Below are 25,773 nucleotides of genomic sequence, written 5' to 3'. Positions count from 1 at the left end.
GGCTCAGTTTCGCACATTTACGCTGCGATCACTGTAACCGCTGGTCACTAAGCGCCTCCATTAGGGCGCTAAAGGCCTCACAAGCCTGACTCACGGCGGTAGTTAAAAAAAGGGGACGGCAGTATTTATGCCCTTTTACTCGCTGTGTTTTTCAGTTTGAGGTGCTGTGAAGGTGGCTTACTCACCAACACACTGTTTTACTTTTTTGCTCTCCCTGCGTTTGTCGTCTTCTACATTCATCCGTGTGTCTCCTGTTTCTCTAAACGGCTGACCCCCTCTTGCCGTTCGTAGATGGCAGCAGCACAGAGCGAGGTCCCAGCACCACCACCGCCTCCGCCTCGGCCTCCAACTCCACCTCCTGAGCCCACAGACAAGACCGCCCGCCCTGCCCCGGTCTCAGCCCCAGCCCACAGCCTCTCCATTGCCCCGGCCAGGGGGTGAGCTCTGCTCAGCTCTGCTCCGCCCCGCTCTCCTCCCCGACAGCAGCGGAGCGATGCTGAAGCAGTCCGGGTTCAACAGCTAAACCAACTACCCCGTGCCACGACCACAAACCAAGCCCTTCCCCTGACCCGCCTCTTTTCTCTCCCCCTCTTCTCGCCGCCCTCAACTGGCCTCCTCATACAGCTGTTTGAACTCTTCTCCATCCTCCGTCAAAGACATCTCTCCGTGCCCTTTTAGCGGGGAAAGCGAAGCGCAGGGCCAGAGGTGTTGTCAACTGTACTATTGATAAAAGTACACTGTACATGTATACACAATGCTAGCCTGCTAATGTTTGTAAGAGGACAATCTGTAGAAAAGTCCTAAGCTGTTCACCTTGGCCTCCCCCTCTTGTCCTCCCCCCCTCCACATTGTTCCATTTTTCTGCATCCTTTGACCTCTGACCTCCCACCTCGTGTCCCCTCCCTCCCCCCTCTCCCCCCCCTTCGGTTCCTTCTGTAGTGCATGGCCTGAGTATGGTAGGATCACCTGGGGGTCGCCACGCCCCTCCCACCTCCACTTCCGCAGACAAGGCATGAGGCTCACGCACGCGTATACACACACACACACACACAGACACACACACTCATGAACAGACACGCACACATCCCCACACACATGGATGCATGACGATCCTGATGTATGTGGAAAGAAGCAGTCCACTCGGGGAGGGGGGTTAATGTTTGGACAGTTAATTTTTTTTTTTGTTTGTTTCTTTTGCCTGGGGTTGTTTTTAAATGGTTAGCAAGCTGTTTTATTCAACTTTAATTTCTTTTTTTTTTTTTTTTTAACTCCTGGGTTTGATTGCCATGTAGAACGGATGTGACATGTATCTGGTCCTGTGTGCTTGTATAATATATACATACAATACAAAACAAACATGCATACATACACAGTTTATATATTACTTTTCCTTATGTATAAAAAGTATATATAGATATATGTATATTAACTACAATGGTTCAGAAATCATTTATGGTGAGCTCATATCTGGCAGAGCAGTGGCAATATTTGCTGCTGCCTAAAGACAATAGATTTAGATGAGGTGGTGTTTTTTTTTTTTGTTGTTTTATTTTGTTCTGTTTTATTCGCTGGAGTGTGGTTAGATTCCAGCAGCCACTTCCCCCGTTCTCCTGTGTTGTCTGTATCAAGGCTGTAGATGGATTTAGGGCATTGCTCTATTCCGCCCCGTCTTCGTACCGACTCTGTGACAGCGTCTAGACAAACATGCTCTCCTCTCTGAAACCTCCCTTCCCCATCTCTTTCTGTCTCTGTGAAGAATTCAAGATGATTCATTTTCACACTTTTTGGGGTTATTTTTTTTCGACTCTTTCGAGAAGTCCCTCGAGGTGGTCTCTTGCACACACGCCGACCGCCTCATTGTGTTGTGACCACTGACTGAAGTGTTAGCCTCTTAGCGCCGTTCCTCCTCCTCCTCCTCTTCCTCTTCCTCCACCTGCAGCACATAGACCCACTCGGTACAGTCTGTCGAAATCGTCTTATTTACAGAGAATACTCACTACATTTAAATGAAAAAAAGAAAAAAAAGAAAAAAAACGAGAAAAGAAAATGAAAAAAAACAGAATTTGTATATACAGTATAAATGCTCCTCACCAAAATTATGACTTGTATGACTTGTATGTTGTTTTTTATGTTGTTATGTTGATTTTTTTTTCTCTCTTTTTTTTTTTTTTTTCCATGTTGTGTTCAAGGTATGTATATATGCAGACCCATGTACTGTTTATGAGCAAAAACAAAGACGACAAAGGGTGGGGAAAGAAATGAAAAAAACAAAACAAAAAAAAAAAACAAGAATCAGGGCAAAACTGATGTGTTTATGGATATTGATGATGATGATGATGATGATGATGATGATCAGTTTTATCCAGCCATATGTTCAATCTTACCTGTACAGTACAGTAGATGACAGCTGTATTATTGTAACAAGAACTAGTCATGTATAGTGTAACTATAGTTTGGAGTGCCTTTGCTTTCATACACCTTCGCCTTGTTTCCACCCTCACCCGGCCCACCACCACCACCATCACCCCCCCAATCCCCCCCTTCCTCACCCCGCCCGATATTGTGACTCTCCCTTTGGTGCTGTTGAATGTCCTGCTATCCTGCAACACACATGCTCCCCTTCACACTCTTCCACTTCAGCCCCCTTCCACTCGCACATCTCCCCCCTCCTCCCACCCTCCTTCCCCTTTTTCATTGCACACTTAATGTAATATACAGACGTTAATTGTAAGGATATTTTTCCTTAACTGAAGATACAGTAGACAAGTGTTTATTTTAATAGATGTTTTATCTCGGACACACATGTAACACCGCGGTCCTCCTCGCACGGACTCCGGGGTATGAAGTGGGGGTGGGTGGGGTGTTGTGGATGGCAGCAGGGGGGTTTTAAAAAAGAATACAAAAAAAATAATAATAATAATGAAAAGGCCTCATATACTGTATATATACAATACAGTACGGTTTCTGTATTACTCACAGTGTTGGTTCTGTTACCAAAGCCAAACTATGATGTAGTTGTGATGAGTCATCCTCAGAGGCAATAACTCTCTTCTTTCTCTCTCTGTCTCTCTCTGGATATTTCGTTGTTTCTCTGTCCTCTTGCTTGTTTCTCCTCCTGGTCTGCATATTTCGGGGGTGGATTCAGTAGCACCTAAAGGGGTCGAGTCATGTAGCCTTTTTCTCTCCTGTCTCCTGCTTGCTGTAATTTTGCATTCATAAACGTGTTGCTACCCTCCACCAGAAGGTTTGACCACTTCACCCCTTACCCCCCGACTCCAGTTCAATAAAGACACCACAATGGTTACCAAAAAAAAAAAAAAAAAAGGATTAAAGCGAGTATATATACTAGTGTCACACGTTATACTGGCATATATACTGGTTGAACATGCTAACTGGGTTAAACTGGGGTTAAAGAAAAGAAAAATCTAAGAAAATACTACAAAAACATCCTGTATAACAGTACTACTACTACTTGAATGCCTCTGTTTGTGACTGAAATTTTTATTTCATTTGTTTGTTTGTTTGTTTTTTTTGTTCTTTTTTTTTTTTTTTCCTTTTGTTCTGTGAAGGTATGCTAAATGTGCGCCTCTGTAAATATTCCCTCTGCGTGCTCCGAGGAATAGTTCCCTGGTACTGTAATTTGCATTAAATAAAGAGTAGGATAGCCTTGAAATGATCAAGAAACGTGTCTGATTGGTCGTTCTTTTGGTGCGTTTGCAGCGTTTGCAACATTGACTTTGTTGTCCTTAAGCCTTTTTATAACTAATCTGGCAGTATGTTTAGGGCCATTGTCCATTTGGAAGACCCATTTGTGCCCAAGCTTTAACTTCCTGGCTGATGTCTTGCGCTGTTGCTTCAATATTTCCACATAATGTTCTTTCCTCATGATGCCTTCTACTTTGCAAAGTGCACCAGTCCCTTCTGCAGCAAAACACCCCCACAACATGATGCTGCCACCCCCGTGCTTCACAGTTCGGATGGTGTTCTCAGGCTTGCAAGTTCTTCCCCTTTTTCCATAGCAATCTTAGTGCATGTAAACTTCTGACTTTGAAGAAAGTCATTCAAAATTCTCTAAAAAAAAAAAAAAAAAAAAAACTCTCATTTTTAGGAAATAAAAATAATTTTTGTAATCCTGACTGACCTAAAACAGGAAAAGTTTAGTCTGATTTAATGTCAGATAGTGAGAAAAAAAAAAGAAGATTTTGTGTCTTTTTACACAATGTATATAGACTTGTGGTTTCAACTGTATGTGACTGCTCAGAGTAAAATTTTGGACTCAAAATACATCTAAATTTTAAGGAAATTAGTGCAGCAGCAGCTACATACATGTGCCATGTATGCAACATGAAAAAAAGTTGTATTTAATGTAATCCATATTCTACACTTAGATGCAGCCAGACAGCTTCTTCACTTACCTTAAGCGCCTTCTGTTTTTTTTCTTTTTACAAGCTATTTTGACCAATATAAAGGTTTCAGTTTCTGAAAGGTTTTATAGATACTCGCTCACATGTTTGCTGTGGCAACTATCAGCCCTGGACTTGCTGTGTTATCCTGTGTGCCAGTGTGACCACAGCGGGGCAGTGTTTGTCTTATTATGCTGCTAATTACCTTTGACACACCATCACACAGTTCAATGTCAAGAATATATTTAATCATGTTTATTTACAATAAATGTATTGACGTTTTGTTTTACATAATTATATCACAACACAACCTGAGGTAACAAATATGAAAAGCAGAAAAAGCCTTGAGAATACATCACCGCCTCTGACAATTCTGAGTGATGGGAAAACCAAATTTACCAACATGTGCTAAGTGTAAGCAACACAACATCCATCCATCCATCCATTATCTATACACCGCTTAATCCTCATCAGGGTCACGGGGCGCTGGAGCCTATCCCAGCCGACTTAGGGTGAAGGCAGGGGACACCCTGGACAGGTCACCAGTCTATCACAGGGCTACACTTAGAGACAGACAACCAAGCACACTCACATTCACACCTATGGACAATTTAGATTCACCAATTAACCTCAACATGTTTTTTGATTGTGTAGGAGGAAGCCAGAGAACCTGGAGAGAACCCACGCTGGACAAGGAGAACATGCAAACTCCACCGGGACGCGAACCGGCAACCTTCTAGCTGCGAGGCAACCAATTGCGCCACCTTGCAGCCCAACATAGAAATGATAATTCCACTACAGTTCCCTTGTTCTGCAACCAGATAACTAAACTAACTTTCTTTGATTTGCAAAGAACAGATAATGAATTACTTTTATAGCAGGACTTGCCTCGTTTTGTCAGATGAATAATCTTCACATGTTCAGATTAATGTGCATTTAATGCGTAAGACCATTACAGAAAGGTTTCGGGTCTCCATGAATAAACAAACTGTTCTCAGAGTGTTGCATCAGAAGTCAATCGCAGGTGTTTTTACTGATCACCTCCATGATGAGAGGAGAGATGGTGTCGGGCTGGATGTCCTGGATCTTCAGAATCTGTTTGCTGTACTCTTCAGTCATGGTCCTCATCTCTGTAAAGCAGGCGATCACTTTGGGGTACAGCAAGCTGAAATAGCAACAACAAATGTAGACAGAACTGTTAAAAGTTTCCCACTGAATGAAAAGAAAGTTGGCACTGTTTAGTGTTTCACTCACTGTTTTTTAGGGCCCGTCCTCTTGCAGTCGATGTAGGTTTTTAACATCAGTGCTAAGCTTTCATGAATCTTGTCGATCACACTGTGTTGCTGCACACCTGGACGATCTGGTGGAATAAAAAAAAAAAATTACTTTTGAATCAAACCTGAACCTAAGAATGTCTGAAAAAAAAATCTATATGAGTGGCTGCATACAAATGTGCACAGTTTGTAGGGTTTAATAATTTACAGGGTTCATAAATGATTGATCAGCAAGAACTGGGGTGAACTGATAAAAACCTGCTGCTACCTGGAGAAAACAGGGACATGGCTTGCATAAGAACGTACTCTTCCTCCTGCAGGTCCAGTTGGCGCAGCGTGTGGTGAAATTTGAACACAGGCTCCACCAGGAGTGGCTGGAAACCCGCTGCAGAGCACAGAAAAGCAGGTCAGTGACAGGACCGAGATGGAAGGAGGAGGAAAAACAGCCACAGTTAAGAGTCAGTCAGAGATTCAGGAGGGTTATTGGCAGCAGCTAATGTAGCCTCAGGCAGAGGTGAAGAGTCTTTTACAAAGATGTGGGAAGTTCTCTTCTTTCTAACTCTTTCAACACTCCCAGATTTTTTTAGCCTTTATCCCCAACTGACACTGACGTGAGTTCACTTGAGGCGGTTAATCAGACTTTGAACGGCCCCTTCTGGAGTCACCAGAGTTTCTTTTTTTTGTGCCAGAAAACCTCCCATTACAGCATCATCTCTGCAAGGCATCATAACATCCTCAAAATCCATATCACACACAATATGTTGTTAATTATGGATAGCAGGTCTTTGTGCAGCTTTACATAATCTGCACAGAATGTTTTCATGATTGGCAAAGCACATCGCTAAACTACAGGCTGCAGGTCAAACCACAACCATATTCTTTACTCAAACAAATACACTGTCCGCCTCAATGAATAAATCATTTTTCAATCTGAGATTCTCGTGAATCTCTTGGATTTTTTTGAAGCCAGTTACCTACTGTGGGCGGATCAGCCTGAAAACCATTAACAAGTTGCTGCTTTTATTTTGCTCCTATAGTAAATATAAGGCTCCAGCCCCCCCGCGACCCTCGTGAGGATTAAGCGGTGTATAGATAATGGATGGATGGATAGTAAATACATGGAGCAGGAGTTGCAGCATTTGTTTTGTTCTTCTCCAAATAGAGGACACAAAAGTCAACGAGATCCGCTGTCCGAGAATTTGCTCTGAGATTCTCAAGACATTTTTCTAACATGTTTTTTCCACTGATCCCAAAACTGTGGCGCTGATTGTCTAACTGTTCCTACAATTTTCCCAACACACAAGGCTTCGTGACATTTCTACAGTTAGAGCAACAAAAAGAGAGAATGAAGTGTTCACACAAACCCGCCTCTTTCCTTTCTGATGATTACTGTATTGTATTTAATTCTTGGTTTTGCTGCATTTTACTTAAATTGTGAGATTTGGGCCCATTCGTAAAACTGACTGACTGGGACTTGACATACAGAGTAAAAAAAAAACAGTAGTCAAGAAAAATTCAGTATTGCTGAAAAACTATTCCATACATATGTTACATGAAAGCCCAACTATAGTTATTCTGTATTAGCAGGATGTCCCAGTAACTCTCTAGAAAGAATCCAGTTGATCTGAAATGCTGCAGTGAGACAAATGCTAACCCAAGTCACCCATTCAGTATCCAACCAAATGTGAAATGTGGTCACAGTTCTCACTTCTGTTCCCGATTTACGGACAGAAAAGTGTTTTTGTCAAACATGAGATGCTGCATTAGACGTCTGTGTGAATCTTGGTAGATACTACTGGATGAATTCTTGGCTTAAAGTGAATTTTTGTGCCAAATTTGAAGAAATTTATTCAAGTTGTTGAGATTTCACATTGACAGGAGTGCGACATGAAGACAGAAGGACAACCAGAAATCAAAATGCCTCCAACCATGGCTGTCACTGCAAAATGAGAGGCTTGGATTCACATCTTTATCCTTTTTTGAGTTTATGCCTTGACACCTTAACCGGTTAGTCTGACCAGTAGTATGAAGAAATGATTGTTATGAGGAGTCCAGGACACTTTGCACATTGACCTGACAGCTCTACGATTAAAGTGCCTCTGTGTGGAATTTCTACAAACACCTAGCGGCAAATCAGAACGGTATTCCCTGTTGTCTGAAATCGAATGCTAAATATCCCTCTTTTTGTTGCCATGACAGCAAAGTTATAGGCTGTCTGCTGGGAAAAGAAGCAGGAAGACAATTAATGACTGTGAACTCCATTTAGTTTAATCTTTAAACCACAACATTCTGGTGAGTCTTCCCACAGAAGTTGCTTTGCACCGCTGAGAACATGGGATAGGCATTTCTGTTCATATTTGTACTTTGCAACTTCACATGCGCCTTAAACTTGCCGCAATGGAAACATCCGTGTGCAGGCGTTACTTTTTATCATGTGTCCTGCATCTGTCAATCAGATTCACAACATGCCAGGCTGCTTTTGTTCTGATTACTTTCACCCAGTGAATTCTGCACAGACAGAAATACCTCTATGCTGCTGATTTGATCAACATTACATCATATTTGTGTCCATTACTGAATGTATTCTGTGTTATTGCAATAGATCTGATTAACTGTAGCCACATAGTTCCCTTAGAAGTTAGTGGAAACCAAAACAGGGCTAACTTGTGTGATCATAAGCAAATATTGAATGTTGTAACTGCAAAGAGTGTTACACAGTTTGTGCCAGTGCACGGTGTCTCACCTCGTACGGCATCGTCTATGCAGTACGTAAGAGAGCCACATTCCCAGTTGCTTGTTTTTGAGTTGAACACCATGTTAAAGCGGATCTGCATTATTTCAAACGTGGCTCCCTTCAGGAGAGATATTTGGTCCCCCATAGGTAGAGACCTGTAAGAAACCAAGCTAACATGACACACGTCCAATTCTGCCAAACAGTCATTAAACATGAAACAAAACCACAGACTCAAACATGCATCAATGCACATATTTACCGGAAATCCTTTAGACTTTTGGAAAAACTAATGATGTCCTGGATCATGTATGTTGTGAGGTCGGTCATATGTGGAAGAGCGGTGAAAACACAGGTGTTATTGACTCCCTCGTGGTTTCCTTCTTTTTCTGAGGAACCACAGGGACTGAAGAGGGAGGAGGAGGAGAGGGAGGAGGCATATGAGGATGCTGTGGGGTCAGTTGCAGATTTACTAGCTGTAGTGCAGGTGTTTGTAGAGCAGTTGGTCAGTGGGTGAAAGGGCTCGCTTGCAGACTGGTTGTACTCACTCGCGGGGAGGATGTTTCTGTCCATAGGCTGAAAAAATAAATCGTCAGTCTGATGGCAAGTCGAAAAAATGGTAATGACGGACACTTTAACCTGCACGGAATCATTCACGCACCCTGAAGCCACTGAAGCGGGAAAATCCTGAGTCGAATGTGCTGCGGTGGCTGCAGAGGAGCTCCTGGATGATTTTTTCTTGTTGGGATGAAAGCTGAGTCGATACATTATGCATCTTCTTCTTCTTGATTCGGATTCTCCTCTCCAATACCTCTTTCTCAGACATGACCACTAAATGGACATAAAAAATACCAGCTTGTAACAAAAGTCACCACAGAAATAACAGAAATATTAAAGAGTGAATATTGTCCTAGAACCGAGCCCTGTGGAACGTCCTTGGAAATTAAAAAAAACTCTCCTCTCTCACTGTCTGAAATGCTCCATTTTAGCTCCTGCCTCTCTATGGCCCCATGAAAACATGGTCACCTACTGTAACCTCAGATCTATGAGAATATTCAGAAAGACATAGCCGTGGCAGAAGTGGTGAGGAAATAACTGCCAACTGCGGATGGTGCTCCTTCTCTATTTGAAGGCTTCTGAAATGAGCCATTTGGCAGGTTTTATGCAAATATGGGCTGTGATGACATAGATAAGTAATGGAAGAGAAGCCTGGATTTCAAATGAGGCGTCTCAGGCTAGTGAGCAGCAGTGTTTTCTTTGGGAGAGAATAGCTCCCTTTGGTGCTGACTTGGGACTAGCAGATATTAGTGATGACCTCACAGTATCACATACTTCCTACTGTCACTGTAAGGCAAAAAAACCCAAAAAAAACAACACAGTATCAAAGCTGTTTGTTAATTAATATGGTATAACTTGTTGTACCTGGATGTTACTTACTCTCCTTGCGCATGCCAATGTCCTGGCATTTCCGGAAGCGGCAGGCTTGACATGACCGGCGGGTGTTTTTCGTTATGATGCATTTACTCAGCAATGGACAGTGGAGCTGCGATGACCTCTGTATGGCACGCCTGAATTTATTTACAAAAAAATCAACAGCTTACAAACATCGTACTGAAGTTAGAATTAGAAGAATAAAAAAATACACCTTTTATTATAGCATTACTGTGTGCCTTGTATGTATATAATGGCACTGGATCGGCTAGGACATAATCCAACACAGTGATGAATAAAAATTTGAGGAAATAAATTAAACATATTAGCTTAAACCAGATGTTGGTATTATAGTGGCTCTGTATTTTGTTACAGGCATATAAAGCTACCGCGTGTTACAGTGTATTTGAATAACAGGATCAAGGAGAAATCTGGTGGCAACAATCAAATAATGAGACCTGTACAATACACCAGTACAAGAAACCAAACTGAGCAGACCTCTACATGACACAGCTCAAACAAATACTGTTTAGAACTCCAGCATAATTCAGCAGATGGTTTTTCTTTTTTTTTCAGTATATAAAAACATGCTGCATGTGTAATGATAATTAGAAATGAAAGCAACAGCAGTGATCGTACTTTTAAAGGTGCGTTAATCAGGCACAAATCATTTTGCATAGCATTCAGTTTAATGTATGAGGTCTTTGTGGATGGACTGAAGAACTGTTCGGGTCTGTCTGATACGGTTCTCAATCAGTTTTAATCTTATGTGCATAATCAAAATGTCAATATCACTCTTAGAGACTTTCACGCAGTGGCATGCGTTCTCACGAAGGTTCATCCTTGATAACACAGAGCTTCAAATCTCTTCAACCTCTGAAGATTTGCATCCAATAAACTGTCTAATCGATTGTTAAAACTTGGATCATGTTAATCTGTGGGAATGTAAAGTCAGACAAGGAAAACACTGAAGGTCACCCTTTGCTAATTAGGAAATATCTAAAAAAAAAAAATCCATGTTTCTGAGCCTGATTCTAAGAAACACTGACAAGCATTTGTCATGGATGAACTAGACTACTGCCAATCCCTGTTTCTGGACCTTCCAAATAAAACAAGGCCTTAACTGTAACCCATTCAAACCAGAGCTGCACGAGTTACTAGAACAAAAATATCAGAAGTCACTCCTCTGGTGCTCAGAAACCATAGCTAGCCAGCCCTGTGGCTTTGAGAATATGATTTAAAATTCTCCTCCTGGTATACAATGGCCCTCAATGGCCTGACTCTGCAATGCATTTCAGAAATTCTCTCAGTATAAAATCCAAGCAGATTTTTTCAGGTCACAAGGTGCCTTCAAAGTTTAGACAGATGTCATTAAGCATTTATGCACCTCCTGAACAGAACAGCTGGCCTGCTGATCTAGAAGGTGCTCTGAGCCTGACATCCTTTAAAAGCAAATAAAAGACTTTTTTATTCAGTCAAGTGTTCTCTTGAAGACCTAACCTGGGTTTTAGTGTTGCTTTGTTTCTGTAAGGTATATGTACAGTATGTGTTTACGTGTGTATATGTCAAGAGTGGAATTCTATTCTAGGCCGGCCTGGAATGGAATCTTTTCTTGTGTCGAATCTTGCATGTCTACCTCATGTGAATAATAATAATTCCAACATTCTGATTTGGGCCAGCAAGTCAAATTCCATTCTGGGACAGCCAGGATCAGAATGCCAGTATGGGCCACATTGGTGTCAAGATTCCAATCTGGGACAGGATCAGAATTCTAATCTGGCCCAGCCTGGATTCTGACCTGGGCTGGCCCAGATTAGAATTCTGAAGATTCCATTCTGGAATCGGGCTGGATTCCAATCTGGGCCTTGACATACATATGACCTCTGAACTGCTTTTGTATGGAAATTTAAATAGAACAAGATTACAAATGGGCTACAAGGTGGCTCAGTGGTTAGCCTCGCAGCGAGAAGATCCCCGGTTAGGACGCCTGGGATCTTTCTGTGTGGAGTTTGCATGTTCTCCCTGTGCAGCGTGGGTTCTCTCCGGGTTCTCCAGCTTCCTCCCCAAGAACATGTTGAGGTTAATTGGTGATTCTAAATGTGTGAATGTGAGTGTGCTTGGTTGTCTGTCTCTAAGTGTAGCCCTGTGATAGACTGGTGACCTGTCCAGGGTGTCCCCTGCCTTCACCCTGAGTCAGCTGGGATAGACTCCAGCCCCCCGTGACCCTAGTGAGGATTAAGCAGTGTATAGATAATGGATGGGTAGATTACAAATGATGCAAACAGCTGTTAAGCTTATAACCTTTGAATGTCAGTAGCTTTTTCATTTACACTTTCACTTTTCTTTCCACTCTCAACCACTGCGTGTGTGTGATGGTGTGTGTATGTGTGTGGGTGTGTGTGTGTATGTGATGGTGTGGGTAGCAAACTGCTGAATAAACAGAGGTGTACTGAACTGATTTCCACTAAATCGATTGAATCATTTCCTTTTTGCAACTACATAATGTATTTTATTTGACAAATGAAGAGTTGTTCTGCTATTAAAAGTGCACGAATGTGATAGTTTCACTTGTGTTTTGCAACAGCGTAATAGAAAACATGTTTAAGCAACTGAAAAAATCGTGTTTAAGGATATTGGTTTCAAGCTTACATAGCAATATTGATGACAAGTATGTCCTCAGGCAGGAAGTAGACATGCAGCACAGAGAATCAATCACTGTGATGAGGAAGAAACTGCAGCATAGAGGTGAGAGATGAACAGGATTTATAAGAGAAACATCACCTGAAGAAGCCCTTGCAGCCTTCACACGTCAACGCGTTGAAGTGGTAACCCTTTGCCCGATCTCCACACACACCGCAGGCTCTGGGCTCGTCATCCTCTGTCACCTTTCCCTCCTCCTCTTCCTCCTCCTCATCATCCTCTTCATTTGGCACTGTGAGCATTTCGCAGATGAACTGCACCTCGGTGTCCTTTGTGCTCATTCTCTCCTGAGGGCTGATTAAATAATTCTGGCAATCACTACCTTCACACTGGTTCGTTTCAAGTGAAGCACTGTTTTTGCAACAAGTGGAAGAGTTTTCTGCAAAGTGGGGTTGTAACTACAAGCACAAACAACTCTGTGAGGTCAAGGTCACGAGCCATTTTTATCATGTCCCAATTCATTTACAGACAAGAGAAATGATCTGCAGCACTGTGCTTACAGACATGAGTATAAAACAGCTATACTGTGGCTGAATTATTTCTTCTATTATATTTTGGAATAGAAATGTAGTGACACAACTATGACTGAAGGCACCGTGTGAAGTCTGAGTAGATTCTCAGTCATTCAGTAAAACAAAAGTGGACTTCTCTTTTTGGTTCATGAAGACGCTTCACCTGTCATGCAAGAGGTTTCTTCAGTTCTAACTGACTGATGGGGACTTCCAGATTTACGTCACCCCCAAATTACATGGCTAATGATCCATTAAGGATCCAAGTCTATAGACCCAAGACATCCCCATATGCCTGGTGATGTAAATGTGTCTGAAGCTGCCAAGTTAGTGACGACCTGGGAAGGGTTCTCAAGACTGCGTTCTAAGTACCTGATAAGTGGTGCCTTAGATCAGCACCTCTGTTTAGAGATGGCTGTCCCATTTTAACACAGAAAGCTTCCTCCTTGACTGTGTTGTGCATATTGAGGAGGAGGATGGAAGCCTGATGTTTATCAGAAACCAACACACACAGACCAATACCTTCTGATTACCACCACCACCCACTGGAACATCAGCTGGGGGTTTATCAGAACCTTGCACCACCGGATTGAAAATGTGCCTACCACAAGAAGAGAAGCACACCCATGTTAAGAAAGTACTTGCAACTCGTTGCTATCTTAACTGGGCCTTCATGAAGTCAGCAAAGAGCTCAAGCAGAGAAGAAAAGAAGAACAGATGGAGCAACATTGTCATCCTGGATGTAGAATTTTAGTATTATTTCCAAATACAACATTCAGGTGCACTTTCAGGGTTCAAGGTTCACCCTAAGAATAAAACACCCACACAAAAGCTGAGCAGTGTTGTATATGCAGTACAATGCACAGCCCTGTGTATAAGAGAGACTAAACAACAGTTCCTCAAGTCCATCGCATAAAACAGGAGAACCAGCCATGCAAGACTTGGTAGTTCACCTCCATCTAAAAGATAAAGGACAGTGCAGGAATGTCCACATTTTGGACAGACAAGACTGTGAAGGAAGCCATCTATAAGAACAATAAAACTGGAACAGCCATGTCGTAGCAGAGAAGCGCGCCACAACATATCAGGTTCTTACAATGCAGACGTGAGATGTCTCCCCAGAAAGTTTTACAACAATTCACACCTCAGTGGGCTGCTAGTAGGCCATTAGCCATGTAATGTAGGGGTGACAGTGTATATCTGTGACTCCTCAGCAGTCGCTTGGAAATTATGAGGCCTCTTGCACAAGACTTGAAACATCTTCAAGAATCAACGCGAGAAGTCCAGTAAGGTTCTACTGAAATTCTTAGGATCAGGGTCAAGTCATTTGAGTATTAGATGCTTTAATTTGGATCTATTTATTACAACTAAATGATGTGAGGGAACCATCTCAAACATAAATAAGATGTAAAATTGTTCCCTTTTAGTAAGTGAGTAGTGCACAGTTTATACATCACTATGGAGACTCTTGTTCCTGCTGATAAAGAATTATGACATTGCCTAATGCTGGCACACTGACATTTAGTGTAACACAGTTTAATGTGCGATTTGCTTAATCATTTATTCTGGCAGCAGTTCAACTCTTAAAGCCAATAAAGGTTGTTCTATTTAAACCACCGTACATGCCATTTATGACTTGTGATCACACTATGTATATTTTATGTGATGTGTTGGAGTCTTTAAACCATGCAGGACCACCACAGGTCTTTCATTGCTTTTACTTTCACTGTCCAAACACTGTACAAGTAGTTAAACAAAGTTTTCTTTGACAGCTCTCCTCTTTTCATTCTTTGGACTTTGCAGTGAGTTTATGACACAACTGATCTTTTGCTGAATTTCAATGAGAGGTGTCAACTTTAAAGAAAAAGACCTACTTGTCCTACGTCTCCCTTACCTGGGTAAAGGTCGAGCTTTAATCAAACAGAAATTCGAGATCATTCAACTCACTCACTTGATGATCCCAGATGTCCAACAGCTGATCGCAGTCCACAGTTTGTGCCACACTGCAGTTAATCCATGAGGATTATAAATTTAATTTAAAAAAACAAAAAAACAAAAACGCAACAGGTGAGAAGTGTCTGGTCCCAGCTTTTCCTGTTGGGCGTGCTGCCTGATGTTTTGTGCCAGGTTCGGTTACTGCAACCCTCAGGGGGGCGGAGTTAGAAGTCCAGCACCGCCCACCTCGATCAGACTCTTTCACCTTCTGCTGATGAGGTCACTCGGTGAGAGTTGATGCAGGATGGTGATGAAGTCAGAACAGCAACTGTGCATCAGTGGTGTCCAAAGCTGTGTGTAGGTGCAGTGCAGTTTAAACAAGGTTCAAGAAGTTCATTTGTCCTATACTGACATACCATGACACCCATATTTAATGCACTTTTGAAAGGCTGTTTAGGAGTTTTACTGCCCTCTAGTGGTTGAAACTCACTTTATGTTGACAGACTCAGTTGGCTGTTTAGCAGTACACCTGCAGGCTTGTGAGGACAGAAGTGCATTCCATGGAATTTTTTGCCATTTTTGGGCACATTTACACAAGAAAACACTTCTTTGAGACAGTGCATAATATTGACATTTAAAAAATAAAAATAAAAAAAAAAACTTAAAAAAAACAACAACAAAAAAAACAGATCAGGTGTATGGAAAGAGAAAATAAACTCTTATATCACACCTTCAAATCCATAAAATCAGAACCAGGGCTTCCAGATGATGGTGTTAAATGGAGCCAGACCTCTGACATCCAGGGTCAGCTGTGTGTGGTGTCATCATGTCAAGATTTAAAGAATTAAAATCAGTTCAGTTCAACTCATTAGGCTTTATTGGCATGAATATCAGGTTAACAATATAGCCAAAGCATCAAGGATAGTGTCATTTAAAAATTACTATTTATTAAGTGGAATAAAGAAATAAAACAGGATGACAAAAAGAGCAAGAGAATAGCAAAATAAAGGAAAAACTACTGTGTTGCGTGTGTGCCACATGTTTGTTATGATAAATGTCATATACGGTGATGTTTTAACTTTGCGTCCTTCAGCTTGTGACATGCAGCCACAGTTAGTGCAACAAAGAAAGCTGCATGGCCCAAACAGAATCTGCGAACACAGACACTTTCTTCTTTTGGTAGCCGCGATTTCTTGTGTCATCTTTTCGCTATAGCCACACTGTGGTCACTGAGTCTGTGTTTGTTCAGGGTCTGTCTCTGTTTTGCATCTCTGACTGTGAAGAGATACATGCTGTCAGTTTATATCTGTGGTTTAGGGGGAAATTGCATGCCGTTTGTTTTCAATTTCGATTTGACTCCAATGTTCCAGATAACCATCTTCTGGTAAAGTAACAATGTGACTGATTCTGAATAGTCGTTGGGCGTTGTGGTGGTCTGAGATTGATCAGTGTTGGGTGTTATCGAATCAGTCTGCAGGAAATCTTTCCTGCCCAGAGCAATGACCCTGTACAACACCTCGCCTCTGCCTGACAGAGAACATTCTCAGTTCTCTGCTCTGTAACATGCTTTGTTTTGCACTGTTTTTCAATTTGCACATTTTGTACAGTTATTTAAAAAAAAAAAAAAGTATTTAACTTTAGTCCTTTTTCTATTATTTTAGTTTTATAGACTTAATTTACTATATTTGCTAACTGTTGTGATTTGGTGTTTTTCTTTTTTGCTGCTGTATCACAATAATTTCTCTTCTAATAATCTATTCTATTCTATTCCACTCACGGGTGCCTTAATCTCGGTGTGTGTCTGGGGCTTGATTTGTCATAAAACCAAAATGTAGGTGTTCCTTTTTATGTTAATAATTAATGGGTAACAGCCTATTTCTGGTCTGCATGCATTGGTAGGTGCTTTTCTTTGAATATTTATTATGGACCTGCAGAATTCTGCATGAAGCACCTTTATGGGTCCCATCTAGTTGGATGACTGTGTGGACCCCAAACTTCTCTGTCATAGAGGGCGACTGGCTTGATTACATTGCCAAATATTACCTCTAAGCTCTCTAAGGTTGCACTAATTTGACCTGTATGGGAAGATGCCAGGAAAACGCCTTTGCTGTCCAGTTTGACACTGAAGATACAGGGATAATTTGTTCTGTCCAACATGATCAAAGAAAATGTTGCTTGGTCAAAGTAACAGTGAACATGTTTGGAACAGACCAAAGGCAGCCTCTCAGTGAAGGAACCTCATACCAGCTGTGAAACGTGGTCGTGGAAATGTCACGGTTTTGGGTTGCTTTGCTGCCGGACAGCTTGGAGCTATTGATTCAGCTATGAATTTTGCATCTTATCAAAGAGTTTTTGAAGATGATGTGAGGCCATCTGTCAGCATGCTGAGCTGAAACAGAAGTGAACCTTTCCACAGGATAATAACCCCAAGCACACTCATAAACCCACAAAGGACTGGCTCAAAAAGAAGTGGCTCAGTCAAAAGCCAGATTTGAATCCTGTTGAAATGCTGTAGGGGGGATTTGAAATGGGACATACATGCAACATTCAGAGATCTGGCAACTGAAGGAATTTTGAATGGGGGTCGAATTAATAATTGAAACAACATTTTTTTTTTTCAAGTGTATCACCTCTGTGGTCACTGTCTCAAAGAAGATATTCTTTGCCTGTATAGATGTGTCAAACTACTGCAGCTTATCAAAAGTCCTGCAATTAATTCTAACTTTAAAAAGACTGTAATGTTGTGGTTTTTGTTTATTTTTTTGTCTGACTGTTTTATAGGGATGTTGGTTCATCTTTATGGTAATTTTGGAGGTTTTGTACTTTGTGATACAGTAGTAATTTCCTGTTTCATAGTTAGAGGTGCTTCAAAGACAGAATGATTGCTGTAATAGGAACAATTTTTTGTTTAGTGTAACAGTTCTGCGTAACTGTGTCTACCGCATATACAGGAAACTGAGTGTAGTCATAGTTAAATCAAGGTTCCTGATAATGAAAGGAAGTCACTAAAGTTATGAGGATTGAGGAAGATCTTACATATTATTGGGGTACATTTTTTGTACATTCTACATGAAATGATAATCAAAAGGCTAACCCAATAACTCAGAATGGTGATTATGAAATGGATACTTCAGTAATAATACTGAACATCAAATCACACTGCAGTACAATTTTAACATTTTAGGACTCTTGTTCCTCAGCTGGAGTGTGGTGCTGCTCGACTTCCTTTCTTTGCTCCACCTGGCTGATCATCTCCTCGACGACGTGCCGGGAGGCTTTGATACCGGGACAGGTCAACTGTGAGGTTCCTGGAGTACTAGGAAGGATCTCAGAAGGCTTTGCAGTCCCCTGAATGATGATCCGAGCTGCCTGCAAGTGTCTATGCTGCTTCTGGTACACTGGGAAGAGCAACACAAGCAAAAATCACAAGATTAGACAAGTGAGGAATAAATGCCTTTAATTCTATCACACAATTGACATATGTCTTTGTTTTTGTTGTTTGAAGTCATATGGTACTTTTTACTTGCTTTTGAGTTTTGCTACAAATATTGTCACATCTTTTATTTTTCATAATTTTCAGATCTACTCTGTGATAACAATGTCTGAATATAGTAAAACAACAAATTGTACAAACCTCTTTGTCTGGCACTGGTCTTCTGGATCTCTGGGATTAGGAAGCCGTACACCAGCTCTGACACAATCTCCTCCGACTGAAGATTGTTGCGGCTTCTCACACACACAAAATTATATTTGTTCATTATTACTCTTGGTTTGGAATTTCTGCATACAAAGTGTCAGCAGACATACTGAGGTATCCGTTACCTTTCTTCCATGGCATAAGCGATGTCATTGACCTCCTTTGCCCTCTTGTGGATCTCCTCTCTGGCCTGCTCGTCGGCTACCTGATTCAAAGTCTCCAAGATAATATCCTCCAAATACAAATCCACACTTTCCTGATGTACCTGCACCACCTGTGAGACAGTGTTCAGCATTAAAATACGTGCACCGCTCGCCTGCACACATGTAGTATTGCTTTAGCTATTTACTTTGCCCACCTAAAACAGCAGAATGACACATACTTGTTTGAAGATCTCATCGTCTTCTCTGCGTCTTCGCTCCTCCGCCTGTCTCCTTCCACTCTCCTCAGCTTCACGTAGACGTCGTTCTCTCTCAGCCAGCAGGGTAAAGGCATGGATCCTGCGCTCCTCTTGGAGACGGATCAGCTCCTTGGACAAGGTATCAAACAGTTGTCCAAGCTCCACATTAACCACTCTGGCCTGAGATGCCTCCTCTTGAGAAACCTGGGACGAAGGAGAGAAGGTGTAACATGATTTTTTGGAATTTGTAAAATTTTTAACGTGTGGCTGGACCTGTATGTTTCACCTTGTGTTTGTCTTTCTGTTTTTTCAGGTTCATTATTAGCTCTTTGTCTGCTTTATGTTGCTCTTGTTCGTCCTTCTGCAGGGCATGGACAGACCTCAGTTCCTGGATGAGATCCATATAGTTCTCTTTGCCCTTAAACATCTGTATAACAACACAGACAGAAGTGAATAGCAAAGTGCTTCTAATCTGAAACAAATGTGAACAATTTGGTAGTATTTCAGGGAAATAAAAAATCCCAACATATCCAGACCTCATAGTGGGTACTCATTCCTCTAAGTACTTTCTGCAAGTGGATCACTGCAAGCTCTGTCTCCTCATCCCCCTAAAGACAAAAATATAAATCAGGTAACAAATAGGACCTATGGTATAACATATGTAAGATTACCAAGGCATGAATCAGTTACAGTTAAAGAAATCAGCTGACCTCTGGTGGCTTCTCCACTCTGGAGGTGACAGGACGAGGAACAGGTTTCTTTTTTTTGACAAGAAAACGTAAGGACTTTTGTTTGTTCTCCTCCTCCCTCAGGGCCTGTGGAGCCACAATTGGTCATGTGTCTGTATCTAAAACGGAATTTCTATGCTTATTAAACACAGTTTCCTGCTTTACCTTGTACTTCTCCAGCAGTTCTATGGCTCTGTTCACAGGTTGCTTGTTCACAGGTTTGACAACTTTGGATTTGGGTCCTTTAACCCCTGATTTATGGACTGAAGCACTGAGTCCTGCCTCTAGCGCCAGCAAGCCTACAATTGACAGACAGTTAAAAATGGCCTTAACAACAAGGGGATACTGGTGACTCTGAGATTCTTTGATGGAAATTATATGCTTAGTTCTTGTTCAAAAGCATTTGGATGCAGACCTTCATATGTGTTTAAGTAGGGGCTTTTAAACTTATTGTTTCTGGTGTTCTTGTTGGTGACCCGGTGGGTCTGAGGGACATATATTGGAGAATCAAAGCTACGTCGCTCCAGCTTCCCCTCAACATTTCTCGACTTAACTTCCAATTTTCTCAGTGCTACGGACAAAACAATGACAAAGGAGGGACAGGTGAGTGAAACAAGACTTAATTAACACAGTTATGATCAGAATGTAATGATAGAACAAGAGTGGTGGTTGTCTTACACCTGATGTAGTCATTGTGGATTTTGTCCAGCTTGGTCTCCTTGTCTTTTTGGTGCTTAGAATATATCTGATTCAGTCTCTCATTTGTGACATCTTTCTGAGTCTCATCTCTCTGCTTCAGCAGGTCCTCCAACACAGCAAGACGAGCCTCTTGCAACCTGGACATAACCCACATAAAGTTGCAGAAGGACTGGTTTTGCACGGCAAAAATTGAAGGCACATCAAAGTGTGGTTTTTCCAGTATAACTTAATAAGGCAAAAACAGCAAATCTGGGTTTATGCCAATGTTTATGCATACATATGGCTGTAGCATGCAAGAGATTTATTTCCCTGTGTCACTGTACACTCACTCTGTTTATTCAAAGTGAATGCATGCTGCTAATAACTATTTTTGGCTACTTGGGGGCAGCAGAAACAAGCACTCTGCACAAAACTGAAACTAAGCTTGTCCCGAGGAGAGTGACAAATAGAAGTTGAGACAATGACGCAATTCAACTGCTAAAATTTAATGTTCACACTTAAGCTAAACATGTTAACCGGTTGCTCAAATTTGTGGCAAACATAGTGCCAACATAATGTTACGTAGTAGTAGTTAACTTCACCATTTATGTATTAATCAGTTAGAGACACAGCACCACTCACTTCTGGATTTCTTCTTCTCTGAAAGCCCACTTTTCAGCCTCCATTTTCTCCACCATACGCCTCCTCTTGTCGAGCTGGCTCAGGTCACTCAGCGGAGGAAGTCTGGCCTCCCAGGCTCGTTTGGCACGTGCCCGCTCTATCATTTCCACTTCTGCAAGGCCTGCAGGGAGACCACGACCTGACGAAGACACGATAGCATCATGATAACATACACATAAGGTGTAGGTTGACAATTTAGCTGAACAAGGAAGGAAGGCTGGAGATTTAAGGCTCTGACAATACATTATAGTTAAAAACAGATTACGTTCCGGTACCCCAAGACAAAGCTGCCAGTTGCAGGAGTTCTGAGGGAGTCGTCCCAGGTTGCACCACATACTCTGGGCTGTATGGATCTGTTTGTGTTTCATTTTCCCTGAAATCTGTCTGGACACCCACAGTGATGTGAGTAGGTTGCTGCTCAGCTTTCTTTCCATTTAGAAAGTCTTCTCTGAGATGACACAAAGAGAAAATGTGGTTACTACCAAAAAGGTCACTGGAAAAATCAACAACATGAACAATCTGTGGAACTTACTTTGGCAATGCAAAAATCACATTTGGGCCAAGCTGCTGTGCAAATGGAATCAGAGGGCTAAAAGGGAACAGAATGGAGCACTAATGTGATAGACTGAACCAGAATGTATAGTAGAAATCTGTGCAGCACAGCTTTTATCTTGTTTCAGACAAAGATAACTGTTAAGCTGTGCTCCACCAAAACCACAACATCAGATTGTATTGTGGCAAATCAAACCGTTTAAAGTATTTCCAGTAATCAGCTCCAGTTACATGGCACTCCTTTTGTCTCCGCCATGCCTCAGCATTTGGAATAAGCCTGTCAAGAAAAAGACAAGAATCACTCAAACAAACTGCTACACATGTTAATGAATACTGTTCATGTTTACAATAACAATAATAATAATAATAATAATAATAATAATAATAATACTTTATTAATCCCTTACAGAGAAAAAGACAAAAAGACTGCTGCTGCCTATTGAAATTGTGTGTGTTGTGTTACCCAGCCAGCTGCAACAACGCCTCCTTTCGCTGTTCTGCGTGGCCTCGCCATTGATGATCAATAAAGGCTGGTACTGATTGTGCAGGATCCAGTTTAATAGTATAGCGTGGCTGGTCGCTAAACATAGATGCAAATTCGGGCACTTTCCTCTGAGTAAGGAAGAGAAAAGAGCATTTTACGTTTCTTTGTTCATAATGTAACAGTAACTGAGAAACATTACAAGTCATAAGTGAGAATTTGTCCACTGAGCAATTCAGGGGTCAAATTGTGTCTTGAGGGTAAGAGATAAATAGAAAAACTAAAATATGACTTGTCTCTGACCAATGCAAGATGTGAATGAAAATGCACTGAACAAACATATAAATGCAGCATGTAAATGGCCTTCTTTGCTGCCTTTTTCTTAAAAATCAAAAACAAAAACAAACAAAAAAATACATCTAATATCAACATTGTCACTTGAAAGGGGTTAGATTTAGACAATTGCACACAAAAAGGTTTAAACTGTTCAGTTGGTGACACATTTTTGCCCACCGAGATAATCTACATCCTAGTCATTTGTGACTTTTAAGGAAAATGATCAGATAGTGTGACTAACACACAGACACTCCTTTGATCAGTGACTATAAAAGACCATTTTAAAATGACAATTTTATTCAAATGAGACAATGCCACAGATGACAAGATGCAGACAAGAACTGGCTGTTGGCATGCTGGATGCTGTTACGTCAGTTAGACTCATAGCCAGTCACTTAAATGTCCACAACTCCACCATTTGTCATCCAAGAAATTGTTTGAGACAGCATGGTACAACAGAAAATCTGCCACATGATGCTCTGAATGGATGTATCTGACAACTGCCTCTTAGAATGTCTGGCAACTTCACCGAGGCCTTCAGGAAGAACTGAACAACACTTTAGAAGCTGGCAAGTACGCCGTCATTAACTCAATGCATTGCAGAGTTGTGACTCGTTACTGACTTGTGAGTTCAGGTCTACAATCGCACTCTTGATCTGCCCATTATCATTTGTAATACAGTGTGTACTTTCATTATGTCCATTCTGTTGTGGAGATGCTGTGCGCTGGACCATAAAAACACCTGCTCCCCCAGGTTAAAAAGAATGACTAGAATGTAGAAACATATTACAAGCTACATTTACATTTTTGTTTGGCATATTGCAGCCCAGTTGTAGTAAAATATTCTTAATATATATGGCAGGTTTACCTTATATTGTAAAAGGAGGCCTGAAGAGAACACCTTGGCATGCTTTAACAGATCTGTGTGCATTAAGACCTCTTTGTGATACAACTTAACCAAAATAAAACCATGAGAAAATTATCTTCAAATATAAAATGTACAGTTGGAGCACCTTGCTATCTGATTACCAACAGAAGCATTGATTTTCTGTAGTGCATATATGCATAACTCACTATTCGATCCTTGGAGGCATAGGCTTTGACGTTGGCCCTGAGGTGGTCTGCCTCCGATGACACCGTGTAAACTGGATCTGTGGCCAACAGTTCAGTTAAACTGAGTCAGCTAGCAAGTTTTCAGCCGTCAACTGTCAGTTTTTCTGCATTTACTCACCATACAAGTGGTCATAAACACGTTCCCGTCTGACAGCTTTACCTGCGTCATTTTTTCTAGTCACTGTGCGGGTGACAGATACGCTCATTTTCTGAAACACCTTGTAATTTCTAACCAACGACAGCGACAGCGATGAACTCCGGGGTATTTACAACTGTAACCATGGAGACCGTAGACTGCCGGAAGTGGGAGGCGTCATCTCGAGCGTCTGTTCATTTACTGCAGACGTCAGGCGACATGTTTGTGTCTTTGTTTTATTTTATGCATTATTTATTTATTTAGTAAGTATTTCATAAACAAAAGATACTTCCCAAAAGCATAATCACGCCAAAAAAAAAAAAATTAAAAAAAAAAAATAATAAAAAATTCTGCAGGACGTTTCTCTCATCATTCTTACACAGTTTACAGTTTCTCTGAATGTCCGTCAGTCACCCACAAAACGCTTCTTGATGATATACTTTACTGCACCTTTCTCACGTCCATACTACCATATGTAACATGTGTTTGAGTTACTAGTGCAGTTTTTGCAACTATATTCTCGGTATAGTTGAACAAACTATACTGGATATCACATAGCCTACAACTATATTATATTATATTATATTATATTATATTATTGTAAAAAAAGTATTACCATGCCATAAGACCACTTTTACTGTCCTATAGACAGTTCTTTTTGAGATTTACATTACAAGTGTGTTTTTATATCCTCTGTCATAATTTCATTAATATTTTAATTCATGCGGTCATTGAATTTGATTAAAAGTTCAATAATTAAGAAATAAAAAATGTAACTTTGAATATTAAAAAGAATGTGAAAATATAATGCTTTTTATTACAGTTATATTTTTATGTAACAGGTCACGTGACCACAGTTTAGTGAAGGATCACACACCTGGTCAGGCGCATTACAAAGATGAAAGGCCGCATTGCCACACAGGAAACCCTACAGCCCCCAAATAGACCTCCTCCCCTTTCCCAGAGGCGCACACGGTAATTTGTGACTTTTATTTGTTTCATATTTCTTTGTTATATTTGTCAAAGTGCTTTTGTACGGACGGTTTGACACGTTTACTGTTGCGAGCTAACATATGGACCTGTCTATCAACTGAGACCAGCTTGAGAGGCTTATTGTTTGAGTCCGTCTAATTACAGACACGTTCTCGAAAAGCTTTAAAAGCAACTGAACTTTGTACATTTGAATTGTTTGTTGTATGTCCTTTATTTTTTGTTGTTGTTGTTGTTGTTTTAACGGTGTCTGCTGACAGGAGGGGGGCTTACATACATTACAGACAGACATTAATTGAAATTGTCTCCAAAGTGAGCTGGTGTTTATTTAAATATCAAACATTTATTTAATTTTTGTTTTATTAGTTGTTGTTACCTCTTTAAAAGGAAAATTTTAAGTCACTTCTTCAGTGATTTGAGGTCAGTAGATTGCTTTTTCTTGCCTTTGTTATCCCTACTATCAATTTTCAGAAGACAGGCTTTAAACATTTGGACATGTATTTACGTAGTATGCAAGCATAGGTCTGTTACCAAGTTGGTTTACGTACAAGGAGTTTGCCTCAGTGCCAGTAAAATAGAAGATAGCATCTATGCTACGGAAGAATGAAAGTACAACTACCACAAAAGGCAGATGGTGTTATTGTTAAATTTTATTTATGTATTTTTAAGTAAAACTGTACGAAAAATATTGAAAATAATGCACAAAATAGCAGTGGTAAGCTTACAGCAATATAAAAGGAGCTACACATGAACTACAGCCGTCATAAGAGTGCCTGAACTAGAAGGTTTTAAAATTCAGTACGTGGCTACTAAATATTTTGGGGGAGTTTTTTGTCTATTCAACACATATGAGCTCAAGCATGGCTCAGAAATATTTAGGAGTGAACAGCTGGCATTTAGATTGAAGTGGAGTTTTCTGACAATGTGAATAGTAAAGAGGTCATCACACAAAAGATAAAGAAGTTTGTAAAAAAGAATCTAATTTATTGATAAGATAG

The 25,773-nt window shown here is 40.9% G+C and overlaps 2 protein-coding genes across 7 annotated transcripts in view; one reads left to right on the top strand and one right to left on the bottom strand.

The window, feature by feature from the left end:
- Positions 1-3,684, top strand: part of gsk3ba (glycogen synthase kinase 3 beta, genome duplicate a) — a 42,866-nt gene extending 39,182 nt beyond the window's left edge. For 4 of the 6 annotated variants that reach the window (XM_008298753.1, XM_008298749.1, XM_008298754.1 and 1 more), the window contains one exon: positions 292-3,684. In XM_008298753.1, the coding sequence (XP_008296975.1) occupies positions 292-362 (71 nt within the window). In that variant the 3' untranslated portion in view covers positions 363-3,684. The remainder of the gene's footprint in view (positions 1-291) is intronic. The other 2 variants (XM_008298751.1, XM_008298752.1) reach the window with 1 other exon arrangement.
- Positions 3,685-5,165: 1,481 nt separating this feature from the next.
- Positions 5,166-23,855, bottom strand: cfap91 (cilia and flagella associated protein 91). The gene is made up of 26 exons (XM_008298755.1): positions 23,768-23,855; positions 23,611-23,687; positions 22,183-22,331; positions 21,916-21,996; positions 21,700-21,756; positions 21,443-21,615; positions 21,129-21,306; positions 20,487-20,644; positions 20,224-20,379; positions 19,974-20,107; positions 19,791-19,895; positions 19,617-19,688; positions 19,367-19,507; positions 19,063-19,284; positions 18,806-18,954; positions 18,618-18,709; positions 18,167-18,381; positions 15,000-15,067; positions 12,621-12,833; positions 9,846-9,976; positions 9,070-9,239; positions 8,671-8,984; positions 8,421-8,566; positions 5,946-6,062; positions 5,658-5,763; positions 5,166-5,568 (listed from the first exon to the last, which is right to left on the bottom strand). Exons 1-26 carry the CDS (start codon positions 23,853-23,855, stop codon positions 5,418-5,420), a joined length of 3,663 nt encoding a protein of 1,220 aa, XP_008296977.1. The 3' UTR covers positions 5,166-5,417.
- Between the last annotated feature and the right edge of the window lie 1,918 nt (positions 23,856-25,773).

Source organism: Stegastes partitus, unplaced genomic scaffold (genome assembly GCF_000690725.1).
Source record: "Stegastes partitus isolate 25-593 unplaced genomic scaffold, Stegastes_partitus-1.0.2 Scaffold1347, whole genome shotgun sequence".
NCBI lineage: Eukaryota > Metazoa > Chordata > Actinopteri > Pomacentridae > Stegastes > Stegastes partitus.
Note: the sequence above shows the minus strand (reverse complement) of the source record. Positions and strands in the feature narration are given on the sequence as shown.

What these genes read in the sequence shown, in the direction of transcription:
- cfap91 (XM_008298755.1), bottom strand. Translation starts at nt 23,855, where the DNA reads ATGAGCGTATCTGTCACCCGCACAGTGACTAGAAAAAATGACGCAGGT. An exon ending in CCACAATGACTACATCAGGT is followed by an intron (nt 20,380 to 20,486) that starts GTAAGACAACCA and finishes TTTTGTCCGTAG; the next exon opens with CACTGAGAAAATTGGAAGTT. An exon ending in GCTTATGCCATGGAAGAAAG is followed by an intron (nt 18,710 to 18,805) that starts GTAACGGATACC and finishes GTGTGTGAGAAG; the next exon opens with CCGCAACAATCTTCAGTCGG.